At 41.0% G+C, this 23,805-nt stretch overlaps 1 protein-coding gene across 1 annotated transcript in view; it reads left to right on the top strand.

The window, feature by feature from the left end:
• Window positions 1-23,805, top strand: part of LRGUK (leucine rich repeats and guanylate kinase domain containing) — a 390,949-nt gene that overhangs the window by 247,723 nt on the left and 119,421 nt on the right. Inside the window, exons 12-14 of the mRNA XM_086918919.1 lie at window positions 4,572-4,668; window positions 16,963-17,076; window positions 20,179-20,380. Coding sequence (XP_086775045.1) covers window positions 4,572-4,668; window positions 16,963-17,076; window positions 20,179-20,380 — 413 coding nt within the window. The remainder of the gene's footprint in view (window positions 1-4,571; window positions 4,669-16,962; window positions 17,077-20,178; window positions 20,381-23,805) is intronic.

Here is a 23,805-nt window from a genome sequence, read left to right as displayed (position 1 = left end):
AAAAAGAATGAGATGCACAGTATTTTATGAAACCTTATTACAAGGGCAAGGGGGTAGTCTCTCACACCACCACAAAATAAATAGTCAAAACTATCAGAAAATAGAAGTCCATTGGCTTTTCCAGGTCACCCCCTTTCTTATTAAGTAACAACAGCAAACTGCACGTGGGTTCCTGAGCTCTGCACTCTAAAGACCAAAACTAAGCCTATCCTTTCCTCTTAGGGAGACTTACTGAGACAACACAAACATGCTGGATGGAAGTTCTTGTGCTACTGGGAATTTATTCAAAGCATTCCATTGCGCATTTTTAGCATGTTTGTTCTTTCATCGCAGAAAGGGGCCTACCCAATTTATGCCAGTCTCTGATCCTGCCCCAAAACAGAAATGTTTTAGTAGATCTCTTTGGTGCGTTAAACACTGCTGACCATAATCTTCTAGTAGGTTAATTGCTCTCTCTTAGCATTGATGGGATCATCCTCGACAGGCTCACCTCCTTTCTTTCGGAACAAAAGCAGAAAATGACACTTGGTTTCTCTATCTCGTTGGCTAACAAGATCACATGCAGGGTTCTATTTAACCTCTATTTTAGACCTCTTGCCTATTGTACAGATCAGGTGGCTTTCAACTGTATACCCTCTCTGATTATTTCTGTTTAAATTAAGGGGCTAAGGACAATTCTTCCCTTTGAAACAGTTTTTCAAAAATTAGACAATGGATGAGACAACATTGCTTCAAACCCAACACTGAAAAGACTAAGATTTCGATCACTAGAAGAAGTTCTTTCTTTGGGCATCCCTTCATGGGGCCTCATGACTTCAGACTCAATCCTAAACACTCTCAAGTTGTCAAAAGCTTATGAAACGTGATTCCTTTCTTCAAACGGAAACTGTCATCTCCTTGTGTATCTTTTATATGAGGAAAATGTGATCATCCCTTGCTCTACTTTCTGAAAATCGCTGCTGTGCAATTGTACCAGCATTAATGGTTTCAGATTGGGTTAGAGCAACAGTGCCTACTTAGTTATTAAGGTTTTCACTATCTAGTGTGCCTAGCCTTTCAATGTCAAGCTGATTTTCTTGGCTTCGTGGTTTCTGTGGGACCGCTCTGATTAAACAAACTGGTCAGTGGCTACCTGTAAAAGCTAGAATTTAATTCTTTCAAGGCACCAAAAGACCCTGTAATTGGTAGTGTACTTTCCAAAACATAACAACATACAAAACATGCTTCTCATCATTTTTCAAAGACAATAAAGCAAAAGAGTTGCCCGGAGAAACCAACACAATCCTGTACAAATCTATACCCCATTAGACAATTGCCATATGTTATATCACCCTCCTCCACATTATACTTACACCTAGCTTACCATCCACCAAAATTCATTGAATAGTGTGCTGGTCTCCTAAAGGAAAGTTGTAGGGTCTAAATCATTAATATGTCCCTTGGGGGTTTCCATATAGAGTGAGAAAAGCCATACTGCAGCCACTTTACATGACTAGATAATGTAACCTCGCAATATGACCTTAGACAACTGGTCACCTCCTCCACTCACATGTAAGGCAGAACGCTTGACGTCAGATGGGAAGACTCCAACCAGGTCTCTCCTATCTTCCTTTCGATATTAATAGGTCTGATCACCTGCATATCATATTTCTCATTCTACAAATGCCATTCCTTGTGCTTCTGAGCCTTCCATTACCAGAAGGCTCATCCAACCTCCGAAAAAGCTCACTCCTACTGCTGCACAAGAGCACATCACTCCTAAACTCAAATGTCCTGATTCACAAATGATCATCGAAGACGCATCCATTAAACATCATTACAACCACAGTAGATTTTCTGATGGCTACAAAACTAAAGAATTTGAGCAGTAATCCTAGCCAACCCATCGTTCGCTCAGTCTGATGCCCAAGCAATGAGCATGCTCAGAAAAGTGGAAAAGTAACGGAAAAAAATCCAAACTACCCCAATTGCTATCTAAGTTTAAGAAACTGAGAGACAACTACTAAATCATCATCTCCACTAATTGTAAATCTACTTTCATCTAGGAGCAGATTCATTCCCTACCAATGCCATATGTTTTTTTTGAATTCTGGCACATCAAAAAGCTCTCAGTGCCACACGCAGAACTGAATATGATCTCCACAAAGGGAAAGGTGAAGAATTCCTCACTTACTTCGCTGAGAAAATGTGAGCATTAAGAAATAACTTTGGCATAACTGCATCATTCACTATTCCCTCTCTGAAATAAATGCTCTCATATCTCGAAATCCTTCTCACACATCACTGCAGATGAACTGGCTACGGCTTTAAAAGACTTAAGAATCACACATTTTTTCTGTAGTCTGGTTCCTGCCATTATTATCAAAGATGATTTGCTTGTCTTTCAAAACAGTGTTGTCTGATTAATGGCTCTTAAGATCAGAACGTATTCCAGACAGCTCTAAAAACCAGCCAAATCACTCATATGACTAAGCTTGATTCCCACCAAACATCAAACTAGCATCCAATATTTAGGCTGCCATGGCTTGGGAAAGCCATAGAAATAAACAGTGACCAACCAATTGAACAGCACAGTTTCAAAAGAACACCTACTAGTCAACCTCCAATCAGAATTCAGGTAAGGTTTCTGCATCGAAATTTTCACCTGTGCTGGACAGTTTATTTCACGGCCTGGCAAAAGATGATGCATGCCTTCTAGCACTGCTTGACCTATTGGCTGCTTTCTGCACTGTTGATATGAAAGACTACTTCATACATTCAAACACTGCATGGGGTTTTGTGGCAAAGTCCTACAATGGTCCTACCATGGTTTAAATCTTCAACAAAAGATCATGATAGCAGACCACACCTCCATCTCACTAATGTTCCTGTGAAGCTCTACAGGTCTCTATCCTAGGGCCAACTTGCTTTAATCTATGCTTTGAGCAATTTGGTCTGATGCTACAAAACACTTGCATAGTCCGCACCAACTTTAATCAAAAACAATATTCAAATACGTCTCCATCCTCAAATGCTACAGATCTCATCCACAAACATGGATTCGAGGGAACTTCCTCCAACTAAACCCACAGAAAACAGAATTCATTCTCCTAAGAAAACATGTTATCCGGGAATCTCTGAGACTGCAGAGTTTCCTCCTAAAGCGGGCTCCACCTTCTAAGTCACAAGCATTCACTTTAGACTCGGATATAATTCTCCATATCAACAAAAACAGAAAAATTGACAGCTTATTGCTGGCAAACTGAAGTTCAAGGCTGGTGCATTCTGTGAGCAGACACAACTTTGCAAGCTTCACTGACTGCAGATCACAGCCAAGATTGCCCTCAAAATCTGCTCCCACATTCATAGAGCTGTACATGAAAATAGCTCTACATTTACATATCACAGGCTGCTCAAGATGTCCTTTTCTTTCTTTAATGAAGCAATCAGGCACGTCAGGGATAATGTAATGGATATGTACTCTTGCCGTCTCATCTGTATTTGACTCTCTGTGTATTCTTAGTCATGTCAGCAGATGAGTCTTCATACGCCATGGCTTTTTGGTTGGCCATCAAGGTAAGTGAGCCCCAAGCGCTATATATGCTTATATATCACAAATTATTGCTCCAAGTTACACGGTAGTACTCTCTAGACATCGTTGATTTAAAAAATATATATTTTTTAAACTTCTCTTCACCCAAGGGATGTATTGATCAACATTAGTCCCTCAAAGCTGAGACAGTGGTTCATAATTGTGATACCAAGCAAAGACTTATGTTTACTGTTTACTGAATTAGGGATTTAACAAAATTCTAAGTTCCTTTTTTTAAATGCAGTGGAAATCTGTCACACAAGCAAGTATGTAAGAACCTTCTCTTACAGTGTCTTTAATTGCCTTTAATTTAATGTTAGTATTCCCTTGGTATCTTCCAGAGCTGACACAGAATTTGGCCAACATTACCTATGCAATACATTTGTTATGGATATTGATGGCAAGTTTGCTGTGGGCTCTCTCTACCTTTCAATATATATTCTGGAAGCTGCGAAGAGAGTACATTTGAATCTAAAGGCCCCCAATTTATATTTCCCATTCACAGACTAGGGATGCCCAGTTTGCACATAGACTGGTTTGTGAGGGGAAATGCAATATGCGATGTTCCCTATATACTAATAGGTTACATTGCAAATTGTCTATTCTAAGGGGATTGTAAAACTAATTCATTCGGCAGGTCTCAATCTATGACCCCCAGTGAATGGCTACTAAGGTTGGGATGGAGCCTAGCAGGAGCAGAAGACCTCACTCCTTGCATATTCTGTCCGAAATGGGACGCATTTTTTTTTTTTTTAAAAGCAGCCCATGTTCATTAAGGACCCAGGCGCTACTTTTAAAACAATGTTTCCTGTTTGGGAAGATAGCAGTCCGAGGCCGCTGACATCATTCACAAATAAGAAGGTGTCCCCGGGTGAAGTCTGAAGTCCACGCCAGATCATAAAAAGGGATATGAAGAGCAATAAAAATACATTAGTCGCCATATAGACAATGTGTCCTGTCATCTGCATATACTACAACTAACTCAATCCATGTCTTTCAGCCCCTGTCACACCACAAGAAATCCATACTTTGGAGAAGAGAAAAGATTTGATTACCACTTTGTTTCAACAGAGACTTTTGAAGAGATGATTTGCTCGGTAGGAATTTTGAAATTTTTCCAAAGACATCAAACTTGGGTGGTGGGTGGGGGGGAGGTTTCTGAAATCATCACCACCCTACATGTTAATAGTCTGTAGTTTCTGAATATGCAGTTCAGGAGCCAATGCAGGTTTGGCCTACACTGGGGATCTGACATGGGGTCTTGTCCTCTAAAACGGATATTAATTAAAGTCTGAAGGTTATTAGTTATTAGTTGGTCTTCACTTTTCAATGTGTAACACCAGCTAGAAGCTGGAAGTAGCAGTTTCAAACACCTGTTTGTTCTTAGGATAATGTGTATGTGTTTTTCTACCACAGTAGACTTTTGGATTTCATATGAACGTTCTGAGAGGAATACCTCACACATTTTGTATTCAACATTGCAAATCTTTTCCTTGGTCTTTTATACCCTGTTGTGCTAAATAGCATCTTCATTCTTGTTGTCACTGAAGTTTACTGTAATTAGTTTCATTTTTGTCCACATTATGACTATCGGATGAGTTGTTTAGGAGTGTTGGGTAAATGTTCTTTCTAGCCCTTATTCTGATAATCTCAGTGTATACAGGAATCCACACCTTTTTACTCCTTGATCATGCTCTGCAGCACTCGCCTTTTATAAAGTAGGTGCTTACTTTATGACCAATAATATGCTCAAGTAAATCTGAGTTTTCCAGGCAACGTGTTCACTTGACACTTGCTATCTGAATACTGATGAGGGTTTACCTGAGTCTATGATTTTGTCTCATGCATAAAAAAGAGGTAAACTAGAGGAGCAAGCCATTTGTTCTCTATTGCAGACTCTTCACTGATAGTCAAAAACAATTGTGTTGAGGGATGATGGATGACATTGTACTATAAAGAGTGAGTTCCTGGTAAGGCAAAAAAAGAGGAAGAGGCCCCTTTGGAGGTAGATGACTCCTTCGACATCAAGACATGCATTGTCGTTGAGACATTAAATCTTTTTTTTTATTTTTAAATTTGTTTTTATTGTTGCATCATAACACCTGGATACAAAGTGGATCGATTGCTGGCGTGGCGTCAACATTCAGCCACGGTCAGCCTTGCGCGCAACTTTTCTGAATACAAACTCGCGGTAATTGTCATTTCTTCCAATGATTAGTACAGATTATTCAGATGCATCATCAGGCTGGGGTTTAGGTGTCGTGCTCCGCAAGGGGGGAAGGAGAATACTAGTAGGTACGTGAATACCCGCCTCGATGGCGTAGGATCAGGGTCTGTACAGATCAGATGACGGTATTACCAGTAACTGGGGGGACAGAACTGTGGAAGGGGAGCATATAGGCGCTGGCAGGAGCTCGGTAGAGGAGTATGTATTGGGTGTCGGGAGGCAAGGGGTTCCCTCAGTGTGCACTCGCTTTGAGATAGAGCAATCAGAGAGTGGGGGTATTCTGTGACCGTGAGTAGTCGGTGGGTGGTGTGGGGACGGGGCCATGGCCAGGGGCTACATGCATATTCTAGTGGGAGGAGGGGGAGAGGGGAGGGGGGGCGTGGGTGGGTCCTCCGTGTGTAGGGTCCGTCTAAAGCCATGTAGGAGCATGGCCCATTCCATAGAGATGGGATGCTTGCGCGCACCTCTGGCTTCCTCTTCCCTAAGGGCGTCCTCTTCTGCCGCCGCCCACTTACAGACCGCCCCCGTCCAAGCCGCTATAGGGGGGGCCTCCGGAGATCGCCAGTGCATAGCTATGCATCTATTTGCCAGCAATAGCGCCAAGGACACGAAGCGCCTGTGTACCGGGTCTCGTTTAGGGACATGGAAGATGCCCAGTGCGCTGGATTCCCAGGAGGCTAGTGACGTGAGACCTGTAAGATCTGCTAGTGTGTCGTGTACCATTTTCCAAAGGGAGTGGAGGTCTGGGCAGCTCCAGAACATGTGACGAAAATCTGCATCAGGGGATTGACATCTGGGGCACAGGAATTGTGTGGAAGGGTAGAACCGCTGTAAGCGTGCTGGGGTGAGGTATGCCCTGTGGAGTATATAGTATTGAATGTTTTTGAATCGAGCGTTCCTAGAGACGCGTTTCGGGGCCTCGAGCGCCTTGGTCCATTCTGTGTCGTGAATTGCGCGACCGATATCTTCCTCCCACTTGGCCCGCAGGGCTGTCAGGGGGGCGTGCGAGAGTTCCCGAATTGACTTATACAACCAGGTGACCAAGTGGCGTCCCACTCCCATGTGTAGGATGGTGTGTATTACTGGATGTGTGTCTGGTTCGCCTGCCCTTAGATTGCCGTAGGGACGGAATCCCTCGAGTAGTTGTCGGTATCTGAGGAATTGACCTGGGGGAAGTTCATACTCTGCTACTTTGAGACATTAAATCTTATACAATTCAATGTCTAGGTATTCAGTGTCAACTTATCTACAAATAATACCGGAAAATCCTCTGCACAATTCTCCTCAAGCACAGAATATTCTGCATCGTAGGATCTTCATATATTTTCAGTTACAAACGCTGAATAATTTCTCGCTGCTTGCGCAGATCCAGGAACACCTTTAAATAAATTGTTCTTAGCATTAGAATGTTCTAAATCCAAGTTAATTTCCTATGAAACTTCTATGTTAGACTAACAGATATGCCATTTTCTTTCTGAATGCTGGTAAATGTTGATGAGAAGGATTAAACTCTTGAGTTTACATAATCTGCTATGGAAAGAAGCCACCTTTCAGCATGAAAAGCATGTAGAGAAAAAGCAACCTGATAGGTTTACATTGAGAGATGAGAAAAAAGAGACTATCCCTTTCAGAACCTCGGAGGAACCCCTACCCACAATGCCCTGCACTAGTAGTTTCCTGTGAGAGTCAGTTTGTTTTTCCAGCGCCTTCAGGCAGGATCTTTAAACACCTCAGGCGTTCTTCACACTTCTAAACAACTTTTTCTAGTGAAAACGATTTTAAAACCAGTTTTATACAGCATATTATCATTTCTACTATTGAGTAAAACTGTTTTTCCATTAATCTAACACTTATTTTCTGGCAGAATGCCTTCTCCTTTTTTACCGACCGTCATTGTGGAAGGAAGAAGGCAAGTTCTGATGCACACAAAGTCTGTGTTATGCCTGTCACCGTTTCATGAGGCAAAAGGATGTGACATTTGTAGTAAAATGGCGAAAAGGACTCTAAATGACAGATCGGTCATCAGATTAAGAAGTCCAATGCAGGAAAAGAAAGATTAGAAAGAACTGCCTCTCGTCCTCCTTTTGTAAATATCTACAGATAAAAAATCACCTTCAAGACACCGTCATTGATGTCACTTTCTATCGGCACCGATCATCAAAGTCTAGACTGGTGGCGGAGCCTTCAAAGGGTTCAGCGCCAACATGCTTCCCTTCAAAAGAAGGTTCAATGTCAACATATCAAATGCCGCTCACCATCAAAATTAGCTTGGAGACTATCAGCGTCTCTATCAATGTCGAAGATCATGGCGGCACCAGCTTGTTCACTGTCAGGAGCACTTGTTCAACGTCACACCTGATGTAAACAAGCATTTGCAATGCAATAGGACTTGCATAGGCGCGAGACCTACTGCATTGCGGCCGGGCGGGGGCAGTGGGGGCACGAACAACGGGAGTGCTGGAGGCGGTTGGTGGTGCGAGAAGGCACAGCAGAAAATAGTAATCGAAGCAAATGGGCCAGTAGCCACGTAAGGATACAAATGACGACATGGCCGTCATAGGGAGGGACTAACAGGACTATAAACCAATAGAAGGCAGCATTTATTAAAGGACAAAGACACAAGCCAATGAAAATTGATGGGCAGGGGAGTGGGTGTGGCTTCTATCCCATACTCAACTTCAATCAATCAGCCCCATAGCAGCACTTGTGCGCTGGCTCAGGGCTCAACCTAAAAAGGCATAGGTATGTCGACAAATACACACAAATAATTCCAGAAAATCCTCTGAACACTCCTTCTCCAGCACAGGACATTCTTTGTCATGGACTACTCACATTGTTCATGATTGTACTGAAGCACAGGTCAGTCTCTCATCTACCAAAAGTTGAACATTTAAGGTGTTTTATTTCTATTCCTAATACATCATTGCACCAATGCACATTAGGTCATAAAGAGCTCCTGGCCCTGATGCAACACAAGGATGTAAGACTTTAGAGATTCTCACTACTGGAATAAGTAGATCTCCAGCAGATGGTCCAGTACTGGCAAACTTAGAAGGGAAGACGCTTTAGTAACTTAATGTGGTTCTACTAAAGGTAATGTGTCCATCATTTGAACCTAAATACAAAATCTCCACCTAACATTTATTTTTTTTATTTTTTTTTTTATCCTCATTTGCCGTCTTGCCGCCCCTTCTTCTCTCTAATCCACCTCTGGGCTGTTATTATCTCTTGTGCTGGATTCAGAGTAATGGGGCATAAACACCACATATTCTGGGCCTGGCATTCCTCTAAGCTGTCCTTCTTCCCAGCCTGACCCAAGATGTGTGTCCTCCACCATCTCTCTTTATCGTACTGGGGTAGTTACAAGTTCCAGCGAGACAGGCACGGGCTTAATCATTGGACTTTAACATAAAATTAATTTTAACCAAACTTTTGCAGGAAGGGTAACCAGAATCCTCTGTTTCTTTTAGAGGGCTCTAGCATATCAAGCTTTGCCGTGTACCTCATGGCTAAAACCCAATCTAATAAAGTGGGACTAAGTGGTGAGACCCACAATTTACATAACTCTCGACGTGCCAACAACATAGCGTAAAAAATAAGTCTGACATTATTATTCAGAAAATTATTTTGTAAATCCATTCTCCCGGTAATAATTAATTCAGGGCTTACCTCAATGGGTTGATTCAAAGTTTTGGAGAGGGAATTACTCACGTCTAACCAGAAATTCTTGATAATTGGGCAAGATACGAACATGTGTAGGTCATCAACATTTGGAGCTTTACATTTTGGACATCCAACAATCCCTCCATCCTTAAATTTAGAAAGCCTGTATGGAGACCAGTATGCCCTGTGAATAGTAAACAAAAGATTTCGCCTCAGATTTGCCGGTTTAACAATTTTATATAGCATGCACATAGTTACTTGCCATTGGTCTTCTGTGGCGATCCTTGGCAAGCTTTCCTTCCACAGGGTCTCTGGCAAATCAAATGATCCGTCCTCCAAATCTAGTATTCGCCAATACCAGAAGGCTACTTCCTTCTCAAATGCCCCCGTCTCCAGCTTTGACTCAAACTCATTTTCCACTCCAATCTTTACTTCCAGGTGGCTCGCCCAGCTTTGAATCTGTAGATACTTATATTTAGAAAAAACTGAGCCCCACTTTTGTCGGCAGCTATCCCAAGGAATTAAATTGCCATCTTGAAACAAGTCCTTCCACCTTTGCAGATCAGGTTCCATTTTCAAACTTGAAGCAAGCAGATCTCTTGTCCAAGAGGGGGCTCCAGGAGAATCCCATATCGGAGCACTATGGCTAAAGTACGAGAGATTAGATACTTTTCTAATCTTATACCATGTCTCCGCAAGGTCTCTCAGTGTCTTGAGTTTCACCTTTTTAAAAAACTTAGGGTCTCCAAACTTATACAAAAAACCAAACTCATGATAACCTGATCTCTTCAGCATTATCGCAAAAAGGCCTCCAATCTGAGAGTTAACAGGGGTACCCAACAACATCCTGCAGTTTTTTAAACAGAAAGCCCATGCATACATTCGTATGTCTGAAGCCGCCAGTCCTCCTTTTTCAACTTTCCTCCTGATTTTCCTCCACGAAATTCGAGAGGATTTTGATGCCCATATAAATGATGTTATCATACTTTGTAACTTCGCCAGCCATTCCTTTTTAAAGCTCAGTGGAATAGTCTCAAATAAAAAGGTAATCTTAGGTACAATGACCATCTTAACAAGATTAGATCTTCCATATATTGACAGGGGTAAATTCATCCAACCTTTTAACGTCTCGCCAACCTCTTTCCTCACCCTATCGTAATTAGTTTTAGCCATATCTTCGATTTTCTGAGTAATCCTAACTCCCAAGTACCTCATCTCTTTTGTTGTCTTAACATCTTCAGTATCAAGGTTCCAAGTCATTATTTCAGTTTTGTCCTGATTTAACTGATATCCAGAAATCCTACCAAACTCCTTTGTCGTATTGACTAAATTTTCCAAGGTTCCAACTAAATCAGTAGAATAAACAACAATGTCGTCCGCATAAAGCCCAAGTTTCTTGGACCAATCCATCACAACAAAGGGGGGTATCTCTGCTGAAGCTCTAATTTTGCATGCAAGAGGCTCTATATATATGTTAAAAAGCAGCGGTGACAAGGGGCAACCTTGTCGGGTGCCCCGCATTACTCTGATGGGAAGTGTGAGGGTTCCATTTACTAGTACTCTTGATGTAGGTGCATGATACAGAGAAAAAATAGATTGTGTGAACTTATCGCCTAAATTAAGATGGTGCAAAAGAGATTTTAAATATACAAAATTGACTCGATCAAAAGCCTTGGCAGCATCTAACGCAATGACTGCCAAGGGATATTCATATTTAGAGGCTACATCAATCATACCTATCAGTGAAAAAGTAAGATCTTTTAAGTACCTCTTCTTAATAAAACCTCTTTGATCTTCATGAATCAATTTATGAATGACTTTTCCTAGCCTATCAGCTAAGATTTTGGAAAAAAATTTGTAGTCGCAGTTCAAGAGTGAAATCGGCCTATATGCATCCATACTTTTTGGAGGTTTCCCTGGTTTTAATATTAAAACAATAGTAGCTTCGTTCCATGAGCTTGGGATTGCCACTTCTCCTCTAAAGATTTTATTATACAAAAGACACAAAGTGGGTGCCACTGTATCTCCCAAAGCTTTATAAACCTCCACAGGTAGACCGTCTGGCCCAGGTGCTTTCCCTCTTTTGCCTTCCTTAATAACTTTCATCAACTCTTCCTGAGTTATTTCCCTATTTAATTCCAACATATCCTCATTTGCAAGGGGTGGGATTAGAGGCAGCCAGGAATCAATCTCAAGCTGATCTGGACAGAGATCCTCTGTATAAACATCTGCAAAGTATTGCTGAAACGCTTCTACAATCTGTTTATTTTCTGCAATAACTTGATCTGTCCCTGGTTTCTTGATCTCCTTAATTTGATTCCGTATAGCATCTTTCTTGGCTTTCCACGCTAGTAGCTTACCACATCCCTCTCCATATGAAAAGTGTGCCAACTGACTGGCCTCCCATCTCTCCTTAACTCTTTGAGTGAGTGTTGCAGTAAGTTGAATTCTCAAATCTAAAAGTTTTTTCTCGCATGACCCATCTAGGATGGTGACTCCTTGTGAAATTCTAATAAGTTCAGCCTCTCGGATCTCTTTTTCTAGATTAGAAACTTGGCTATAATATGCTCTGCGTTTTTTTGCACCTAGAGCTCCCATTTTACCTCTCATAAAAGCTTTGCATGTTTCCCACACTATATCTTCCCTAGCCGATCCCAGGTTAATCTCCAAAAAGGTTTGTGTCTCTTCTTTAAGAGTCTCTAAGATTTCAGAATCCGCTAAAATTGTGCGATCTAATCTCCAAACCGGGGTCGTGTCTTCTGGTTTCAGGCTTAAATTTAGACCTACAGCAGAATGGTCTGATAAATGTGCCCCTATATGTTCTACACTGATAACTTGGTCTTTGATCCTGATATCTGTCAGGAAAAAATCAATCCTTGAACTATGTTTATATTTCTTATTAAAGAACGTGTATCCTGGCTGATTTGCTGCTTTAAGTCGCCAAATATCACACAACCCTAACTGGGCCATAAGTGACTTCACTTTAGCAGTCATTTTACTATTCACTATTGCCCTAGAATTACCAGTTCTATCCAACTTAGCATCTAGTACTGTGTTAAAATCTCCTGCCATGACAATTTTACCTGAGAAGTCCAATAGTTCAACTTCTATTTTCTCTAAAATTGTAGGATCGTCAATATTTGGGCCATAGTAACCGACTACTACTAGTATTTCCCCCGGCAATCGTAACTTACATATCACCCATCTCCCTCTGTTGTCTACCAAACTGTTTTCAACTACAATATCAGAACCTCTTTTAATTAGAATAGCCACTCCCTTTGTAACCAAGTCTTGCGATGTGTAGATAGCCTTCCCAATCCATTTTTGAGTAGTGAATATATCCTTACATTCCTTTTGTGTTAAGTGTGTTTCCTGCAAAATAATAATCTGTGCTGGCGAATCTTCTAAGTATTTCAAAATTAATAATCTCCTTGATTTGACTCGGAGCCCGTTAACATTCCAAGTGAGGAACTTTAGCTCCTTTTTATTAGCCCTGCTCATGATATTTATCATATAGTGACAAGATTTCCCTACTAATTAGGACGCAGCAAGATAGCTCATGAGGAATATTTTCTTTTTTTCTCCCTGACCCTGTTCCCTCCCCTCCCCTCCCCACACTCTCAGTTCCCTCCCCGGAAAACCCAACCATTACTCCCATGGCCCAGGCCAGTGGACGTCTCAGTGGTGATGTCACATTTTAAATATATATATATATATATATTTTTTTTTTTTTTTTTTTTTTGGTCAGGTTTCTGTTTCTAAGCTATTACTATGCTACTTGGGTAACATCCAAAAAAGCATCAACTGCCTCGACTGTACGAAATGTGTACATTTTGTTGTGCCACATAACTTTTAGGAAGGCGGGAAATTTTAGCTGAGCTGTGGCCCCTATCTCCCTTAAGGGTGTCAAACGTTTTCCCATCTCCCATTGCCTATTAGCTGTTGCTGGAGATAGATCCGACCTAATATCCACTGGTACTCCGTCTATCAAGATAGACTTTTTCTTCAATGCAAGTTGCAAAATTTTTTCCTTCAATGAGTATGTTGCAAAGTTAATTAGGATCTTTCTTGGCTTAACCCGATCTGGATTTAGCCTGAAGGGGTCGCGATGTACTCGTTGAATGTCTCGGGCCAACGACTCCTCAGTTTCATCTAATGACAACTCTTTCTTTAACATTTGCACAACAAAGGTCTTTATGTCTGTTCCCTCTTTCCCTTCTGGGAGTTTAAGAATTTTTAGGTTGTTTCGCCTTTGCATGTTTTCCAATCTTTCTATCCTCTCCTCTAATTCTCTATCCTGAGAGTATAATGTCTCTATCTCCTTGCGGTTGTCCAACACTCTTCCGTGCACCATTTTTATCTCAGATTCCATCTGGCTTGTACGTATAGTCAGTTTGTCGATCTTGTCCTCTAACAAAGTGCATGTAGCGCTAATACGCTCTTGATTTTTTTTAGAGGCTTCAAACCCTAACTGAATGTCTTGCTCCAGTTTTCTTAAAAGTTCTATTACGGACAACTCTGCTGAGGCATACTTCTCATGCTGTATGGGACTGATTTCCTCTGGAGGACTTTTTTCCCCATTAACTGACGATTCATCTCTTTTTATAGATATATCAATTGCTTCATTCTCTTGGAATTCAGTAGGAACCACAGTTGGACACCCCGCTGCTGATTCTGATGTGTTAGTTTGAGTTTGAGGTTTCTGTTTAGTGAGAGACTGCGCTGAGTCTGTATCAAGGCTAACAGCCATTTCTACCTCCATCTCTGTATTTAGAACTTGAAAAGGATTAGGGGATAAGAGGGTTGACCAATCCTGATCAGCAATCTCTACTACCTCTTCAACCCTAAGCTGGGGGGAGGAACCCGGTTTCAAGACCAAAACCTTAGGGACAGGTTTAAAGTAAGAACTAAGTGAGGGGGTTATAGAGGTCTTTAAACCAGCCCTTTCTTTTTTTTGTCTCTTTTTTGTCTCTTTCTTAGAAGGTGAAATCGTAGGGTTAGACAATATCTCTGTTTTTGCCGCCTCGTTTTTATAACCCTTCTTGCACTCGACTGAAGAGAATAGACCTCCTTGTATATTATCAGATTTATCAGAATTGCCCCCTTCCAACAGACCAGCCTGCCTCCCTGGTCTGTTACTCCTCAACTGATATCTAATTGTTTCCTTTCCCACTTTCAGCCCCCTGCTTACTTGCTCCACTCTTAATTGCTCCACGCCAAGATCTGCTCCTTCGGGCCGATTACTGCCACACAGCTGCAAAGGGCTAGACGTAAGTGTCTCCACTCCTTGACCCCTGCCGCCACTGGTCGGTGTTCCGATTTTTGCCAGCACTCTTCTCCCTCTGCTGACTCCAGAGGCTGCTCTCTGCCAGCTCCCCACCGGTAGATGTCGTGACTCCGCCCCCTCACTCTCAGCGGATTGTAGAGCTGAGCCCTCCGCCATCCGTTTTGGATCGACTGGATCGAGCCGACAAACGGCCTCCAAAATAGACCGGTAACTCGCCGTGATGTCTGCTAAAAGCTTCTCTCCTCTTCAAGTATGAATTTCTTTTCTCCCGCTATGCCGCCATTGACTGCAGCTTACGGCTGCAAGCCGGGATTGCTGCTCCGCTCTGCTGCTCGATAGCGGTAGCGTAAGCCGGGATTGCTCCGCTGTGCTCGATAACAATATTGTAGCTTTCAGCTCTTAATGCCGGTGTCACCCCATAGACCCTCGCTCTCCGCTCATTCGCTCTGTATGAGGAAACTGTAGAAACCGCCAAAACCACTCGGCAGCAGTGTTACACAGAGCCTGACATCACCACTCCTCGGACGTCCGCGACCCGCTTCCTAGCCGGCCGCCATGTTTTCCCTCGCTAGGCCTTGCCAAAATCTCCACCTAACATTTGTCATAGAAGGCTGCCTTTTTGGTAGCCATAACTTTGGGTTGTAGAGTTCTTGAAATTCAGGGTTTGTGTGTCCTGAAATCTTACACAGTGTTCTTTTCCCAACGAGTAGTTCTGAGAACTCTTCTATTTTTCACTCTGAAGTTTGTGTCTGACTGACATGTAACCAGCCTGTTTTGCTACCTGTTTAATCTTGACAAGACAAAAGACATTAGAAAATATAATCAGCTCTTTGTAAATAACGGTCCTATCAGGACTGGCATGTAACTTCTATACAGGCCATCTCAAGGTGGATTATATCATGCACAACATTCAGTTATGAGTTGGTGCATTAATCCTCATTAGTAACCTAATGTTAACTAAATGAGAGGAAATGCAGTAGCCTCTGCTTTACTGAGAAATGTTACAATTGATGACATTACAAAGTGGAAATTTGGCGATCAGTTGTTATATGCACCGAGAGCTACTACCAAGATTCAGAAATCTGGAGCAGAATCCCAGTATGGTCAAGCCACCTTAAAGGATCTGTTTGATTAGGAATTTGATACTTTTACACTATTTTTTACCGACCTTTAGCTGTGTTAACGCTTTTCAGAGATTGGCTTACAATTCTGTTACTGTTTGACCATCAATGAAGAACCGACAGTGGAGGAGGAAAAGTTATTAATAATCCTAGTTCTCCATCATAAGAATTTTCTTTGAACTGATAAACAACCTATCATCCTCCATGACAACCACTTTTGAATTGTAAATGTTTAAAGGAAGAACCCAAAGTCCCTGTTAAAAAGAACTAAATAAACCGTCAGTACAAGGGATTATGGGAAATAGAAGCCATCTGCTCCTCACAGGAGCAGAGCCATATTTTAGGTTTCTACGGCTTTGCCAACATGGCTGCATTTTCCTCTGTTTCTTCATATTTTCCGTTATACTGGAGCAGCAAAGTAATTTTTATACTGCAGTGTCGTTTTTTTACAGTAGTCCTGAGTCTATTTAACTATGGGCCTGATTTTACAGTTTGGTGGCTGCATTACTTCATCACAAACGTGACAGATATCTTGTACACCTTATTAGGCCATGTGGTATAATACGCTTATAATACGGCAAACAGGCTGTCCATCACATTTGTGATGGAGTAATTCTTCTGCCAATCTCTAAATTAGGCCCTATAATTATAAAGTAGAAACATTTAAATATGAAAAACGTAGACTGTAATAGGCTGAAGTGATTGCCTAATTTGAAGTTGCCACAGTTCTTGGACATAAATATAATGTTTATATAGATTTTTAAAAAGTGTTCACACAGGTGTAACCGTATCAGTTTTTATTACTTCACTGAAGATTTGTATGATGTAAATAACGTTGCCATCTGTACTGTTAGTTTCATTGTAAACCTGTATTGTAAAATGTATCTTTTCTTACTTGTAATGGAGTTCAGAGAAGCTGTTTTTTCTTATCATGTATTTGTCATCCTTTACAATGCTCTTCTCAGACCCCTGTGACCAAAGAGGATCCTATTACTTTTAAAAGGAGAGGGTACAAATTGGGGCTGTTTAGTTACTTTAATTTTCCTTTTCCTGATTCTCTTTTTCCCTTCATATGTTGCCATTTAAATTTCAGGGTAAATTTATTCTTACAATGAAATATTGTGGTCATTACTATGGATTAAGCAGAGACACTATAGAATCAATTGCAAGAGATGGACTGGCCTGCTGCACGCACATGGAGATTGAGGTAGGGTTTTTTCTTTGCAGTTGTATACTGGAGCGCCCAAGTGTCAACAGTGACGCAGGTGTATGTTTATAGCTCATATTTGTTTTAAAAATGACCTATCCTAGTAATAGCGTCACTAACGCACCAACCAATGAGTCCATCACTAATCGAGTGACATCTCAGAAGACAGGTCCATGTATTTTCAGCAGCATAATGCACTTTGTTGGTTTCATTGTGTGCAAAATATATGTACAGGGATTTCAAATTTCATTTGCAAGGGTTTAGAAAAGGTTAGCAAGCGTGCATTCAGCCACCGTGCGTATTGGTTTGTGGGCATGTGTGCATTGAGACACTATTGTGATTGTAAAGAATTCGAACGTAAAAATGTGTAGTGCATTCTGCTGCTTGACAATGTTTCCTGGTACTAACCATAACCAAGTGATAAAATCAATTTACTTAGCTACATGATGGGTTATATGGTAGGTTTATATCACTTTACATTCAGCAGAGGCTGAAGTATAAATTGTATAAACAAGCTTGCCAAAATCCCTAGATTCTTGCCAGTAATCTGTGAAGCATGTGCATAAGTGTGAAACTCAAAATAAAAAGAACAGTTAAGTAAGCCCAGCTAAACATACACATTAAGCAGGGCCCAAAGAAATTGATTGTACTCAAAACTGTACAGGGATAAACAGTAATTAAGGCTGTGACACACCTGACCATGCCCTTCCTATGTTATCCAGGGCGGTGACATGCTTGAATTCTGTATCCCTAGTGTAGGTGAAAGCCAATCTACATGAGGGCAAAAGAGCCAGAAACATCAAGAAACCAGTAACTGTCTTTTCAATTAGTATGGTAGGCCTAGAGAGAGAAGAAATAGTTGAAGCGATTTTAAGTGATGTATTCTTATGGTGGAATATTATCATCACTCTCCAAGTTGCTCTGAAAATAGCTAGTATCCACTTGACGTATTCACAACTACAGTGACAACTAATTTGCCCTGTTTAATGTGGCTTGGGTCAACCCTGCAGCCTGATCTAAAGGAAAGCAGAGATGACAGATTTCCAGCTCTGAAGTGAAACAATCAATGGACTGGCCGAAATCTGTCAAAATAGAGCACCACTGCAAGTCCTGAATAAAGTACTACTGATCATATGGATGGTCTCGGAAATGCTATAATAAGCATGTAAAGCCTTATATAGGCCATCCACTTTAGAGAGGAAACCCCAGATTTGCAAAAAGCCATGAACCTTTGTCTCTAGGTCAGACAATAAGAATAGCTCCTTGACAGTGGGAAAGAGGCCCATGGACAAATTAATTGTTTTGTGCACATGCACAATAGAGTGCTTTTCCTAATCCAACAAGGCATAGGTTTCTATTGTCAAATTTACATAAGATAAGCATTCTTATCTGTAAGGACATGAGCTTTTCTCCACTTCCTTTCAAAGGATTTGTAAACTACTTTGGCTAACTTGAAATCCAGGGAACATTGGGTAGCAAAATTACATTGAGATGTAAATGTTTTTATCTGCAGAGATAAAAGAAAATCAAGGGCAAAAAAGTCAATTCAGAGAACAGTTAACTATAAGTAGAAGGTGCAAAGGTTTCTCTCAGACATCAGCGGAGTGGCATTCAGCAGCACTAAAGTTAGTTGATAACACAAGACGTTGTGCCATCGACATCTGAAATATGAGAAAGAGCCAGAAGAAATCAGTCTGGTAAGAGTATGTATAAATTAATAAATAAAGGAAGGCAGAAGCTCAGTCCATTGGAAAAGGATTGAGGAGCCAAGGTAAATGAGCATAGGAGATGCAAAGTTATGATTCTGGGTCTGAGGTAGGTCCACTTATGAAGTGTCCAAACCTAAAATGTGGAAGTTAGTCAAAAGATTTCAGTGATCTGCTGGAGACGGACAATTAATCAACCCATGTAGCAAAGTCATAAAAAATAAGATTTCTAGTCTTAATAATTCAAGGGAATACTAGCTCTGTCAAGAATGTTAAGAGCACCAGGGGCTAATATACTGATATTTATTGGATCAAGATGGAGGCTGATGGGAAGCAGCAGGAATCTGCAGGGAGACTGGGCAAAGGAGTTTGTGGTCCATTGCTCTTCTAGTGATGTGACCATTAATAATATTGTGGCTGTGTAAATCGGTGATTTTGTATCTAAAGTGGATCACCAGCGCAAAAGCTACACTTGTAGGAAACCTAAACCAGGAAATCTGTGTCCAGATCAAGAAGCAGATCGTGAAATTCAACTGCATGCCAGACCTAGAATTGACAAGTATGGCTGATAGGAAGTAGCAGACTGACCCTGCTCACTCAATTAGTAGACACATCACAGAAGCAGACTGCAAAGCTTCCGCATTGAGAAACTCTGACCTTGGAAGGCGTGCAGCAAGTAAAAAGATGGAAGGCCACTTCAATGTCATATTATTATTGTTGTTGTTACTATTGTAATTGTCTTCTTTTGTTAATAATGAAAATAATGATGATAATATTAATGTTAATAATTATAATAGTAGTATCGTTATCAGTCAAAAAATCGAATGGGTCTGATTTATAGTTTGGTGGATGAGCTCTTCATCATAAAACAGACAGATATCCTACCCACCTTATTACAAGTGCGTTGGATCCTACGGCACCTGTAACACGGCGGAATGAATGCCTGTCATGTTTGTGACTGAGTACACATCATACAAACTATAAATTAGGCCCCAAGTCTTCTCCAGCATGTCTAGATCAATGCGGCATAACTTGGTGGTCTTCCAGATGTGCTCCTTACATCCTGTTCTTCCTGCAGGCTATGAATGCTTCACCTAAACACTGAAATTTTAGGGTAGACAATGGACTGTGCAAACTAAGAAACTCAAGCCTCATTACTTTTGAGGAATGATTTGCACTGCAGCTGCCAGTAGTTTTCCGCTTTAGACAAATTTACATGCAACTGTCTCCTTGCCACATGTTTTGTGATGGAAAACGGATGTAATGCTTACAGCGACTCAAAGATACAGGAGGAATATAGGTTCCAAAAATTCATATCTCTAGCCTTGTCACATGTTCTCTCATGGTTTCTGCATTAGTAACTCTAGACTTCCCTCTCCATTATCTCTTCTTGTAGGGTGTGAGAAGTTTAAAAAACTCTTATTTCGAACCCCGGTATGTCCTCCTCGTCCCAATGAATAAGGAGAAGTATGAGGGCTCACTCCGCAGGAAAGGGCTCTTTAGCAGGCCAGAGATTGAGCTGGCCGTCTCCAGAGTGGACGAATATATCCAACTTAACCAAGATATCCCAGGATTCTTTGATGCGGTCATCAATGTTGGTGAGTTAAAGTCTAAAACAAGTAGATGTGGACTTAAGTAAACTAACTGCCCGTTAGTCTTTATAAAATTACTGGAGAGGTTGACCATTGCAACTCTGAAGTTATCTTCATACATGACTGTTTCTGGCTTTCCTGCAAGAACAAGATTGAACTTTCCTTCAAGTTTCCTGGATTATTTGATCTTTAAAGAAGCCAAAGAGAACATTGATTGGTTATTGTTTACAGTGGACAGATGGTCTTTATTTCCTTATGTTTTTTCAGCCATTGAGAAAAGTGGACGCATGCTCCTGAACGTCTACGACTGGCACATCAGTGCTCCCAAAACAAGCAAAGTTGCCCATCCCACATAAAACCTTATTGCATGACATTTAATATAGCTTTAAACAATGAAGTTGGCATGCAAAATCACAGTTCTCTAATCGGTATAACCATATTGTCATTATATTTGTTCATAAATAAGGAATCCATAGGAGGTGGAACAAGGCCATCAAGTCTAACTCTTGTCCGCTTACTATACGTTAGTTAATCTATACTGTGTCATGGCATTGTACCTTATATGCATAAACAGCAAAATATCTCAGTACCTGTGCATGCCTATAAGAGGCCCAAAAAATAATTCTGTGTTCTGTGTTTTGTTTTAAAAAACAATTCCAATTATCCAAACTGAAATTACGGTGCATTTGGCTGGAAACACCACTGAATTAAAACCTTCAGGCAGATCTTCTAGTTCCCACTTGCACCGTACTAGGGAAAGCAGCTAAAAAATGCTACAATGAGTCTGGCTACATCTCTACCGCTACACCAGAAAATGAAAGCAAGTAGATGGATGCGGGGGAAGGGAAAGTCTGCACCACTTCAGACCTCTAATTCATATCCACTTTTCTTAAAAGAGACTTCTCTCCTGAACTCTCTTGTGGCTTCCGCAGCTAAAAAATGCTACAATGAGTCTGGCTACATCTCTACCGCTACACCAGAAAATGAAAGCAAGTAGATGGATGCGGGGGAAGGGAAAGTCTGCACCACTTCAGACCTCTAATTCATATCCACTTTTCTTAAAAGAGACTTCTCTCCTGAACTCTCTTGTGGCTTCCGCAGCTAAAAAATGCTACAATGAGTCTGGCTACATCTCTACCGCTACACCAGAAAATGAAAGCAAGTAGATGGATGCGGGGGAAGGGAAAGTCTGCACCACTTCAGACCTCTAATTCATATCCACTTTTCTTAAAAGAGACTTCTCTCCTGAACTCTCTTGTGGCTTCCGCAGCTAAAAAATGCTACAATGAGTCTGGCTACATCTCTACCGCTACACCAGAAAATGAAAGCAAGTAGATGGATGCGGGGGAAGGGAAAGTCTGCACCACTTCAGACCTCTAATTCATATCCACTTTTCTTAAAAGAGACTTCTCTCCTGAACTCTCTTGTGGCTTCCGCAGCTAAAAAATGCTACAATGAGTCTGGCTACATCTCTACCGCTACACCAGAAAATGAAAGCAAGTAGATGGATGCGGGGGAAGGGAAAGTCTGCACCACTTCAGACCTCTAATTCATATCCACTTTTCTTAAAAGAGACTTCTCTCCTGAACTCTCTTGTGGCTTCCGCAGCTAAAAAATGCTACAATGAGTCTGGCTACATCTCTACCGCTACACCAGAAAATGAAAGCAAGTAGATGGATGCGGGGGGAAGGAAAGTCTGCACCACTTCAGCCTATGCATTAAGGGGGTGTTAGTACCACAACTTTATTTGGCCGTTATAATAGAGAGCTATGGGCCTCACTGCAACTCTTCAGATTTCATAAGGAAAATAGGAAAGAATTTTCTGAGATCCTGAAGTAGAGAATGTTGATTTCAGATCAGGCCATTGGCACAGGAAAAGAATTGGCACATCTTTGACTTTGCAACAACTACAGGACATACCTTTTTCCAGTTACTCCCTCTTCGGCAGATGTATATGAAGACAGAAGCAGAAAAACGTAAGACTGTGGGTATGTGAAAAAGAAAAGAGTTTCCCAGAGTACAGTGCAAGATGAAGTGGTGGAGGTCCTGAAAAGACTCATATTTCTTTTTGAAGAAGGCAAACAACAGTATCAAGAACAGCGGCAAATGCAGCAGAAAATGGTTTTTTTTCCACAGGCAAATGTCCCAGGAGAGAAAAGGTACTTAACAGTCTTCCATGGCTGCAAGGAAGGTCCCATCAGTGACATAATTTCTGCAGCTGACTGGTGGAAGTGGAATAACATTTCCAACCATTTTCCCAACTGACAGTGCATCAAAAAAGACTTTTGGTTGCTAAACATTGTGAAGTCCGGTTACTGAATCAAATTCCTTTCTTTCCTCCAAGATCATTCAATCCATTGCACTTTAAACATCTACTTCAATACTTAAAACACTTTTTTCACACATAATCTGTTTAAGAACTCTTCAAGCTAGTAATTAACAAGGGAATATATTATATCGTTATTGCCTAATTCATAAAGAGAATTGCATTCCATTCTGGACCGGAGATATTCCAACAAGGGAAGGGAAGAGTTTTGCATTCTAGCACTTCATCATATTTTCCTTTGGATTCATCAGGGTCCCTGGATGGCTTCAAGAGATCTGCAGGATGCCTAGTTTCATATTCTCGTCTACAAAGCAAATTAGAATTACCTTTGGTTTTGAGTAGGACACTGGCATTGCAAGTAGCTAGTTCTCTCATTCAGCTCAGCAAATCAGCTCAGAGAGTTTTCTCCAAATGTATGGTAGTTGTAAATCTATGAAGGAAGAAAATAGTTATCTATCTATACCCAAAAGATTGGCTAGTGTAGGCCAAGACTACATCAAAATTCAATCAAGAATGAGGCACAACTCTGCCTCTTCTGCCTGAGGTGAGTCTCCAGATCAACTCAACAAATTCTATTCTACATCCCTTGCAGATATTTAATGACTTTGGATTAGTAATAGGCAAAATTATTTTTGCTGAACAGATTGTCATCTATAGCTTCGAATACTCATTCTACGACAACCACATCAGCAAGACAAGTCTCATATCATCTGGCATTTCCTACTTCCCAATGTTAGACTTCAAATGTGCCTACTACAAGAACGTTTGGAAGACAAGTGGTGTGAAGTAAGGAGGTTTTGAAAAATAAAGTAACATTTTCTAATCCTGCCATTCACTCACTTTTATGGTGGTTTAAGGGAAGTTAAATGATTCAGAAGAGGCCATTCCAGAAACCTTATACCACTGTTTCGATCATTACGGATGCGTCATTGCAGGGGAAATCTCTCCACTGAATGCTGGGGTCACCGAAGGAGAATCTGTATCATATAAATGTGCTCGAATTGAGCACTGGTCTGTGAAATTGTTATGATATTTTAGATGGTTCATTCCCTTCTTTCCCATCGTTATTGTAGTATGCCCCTGTAGAATGTTGACATTCAAAAAG

This window comes from Lissotriton vulgaris, chromosome 1_1 (genome assembly GCF_964263255.1).
Source record: "Lissotriton vulgaris chromosome 1_1, aLisVul1.2, whole genome shotgun sequence".
In the NCBI taxonomy this organism is placed as follows: Eukaryota; Metazoa; Chordata; class Amphibia; order Caudata; family Salamandridae; genus Lissotriton; species Lissotriton vulgaris.
The sequence above is the reverse complement of the archived record's forward strand: the minus strand, read 5'-3'. Positions and strand labels throughout refer to the sequence as shown.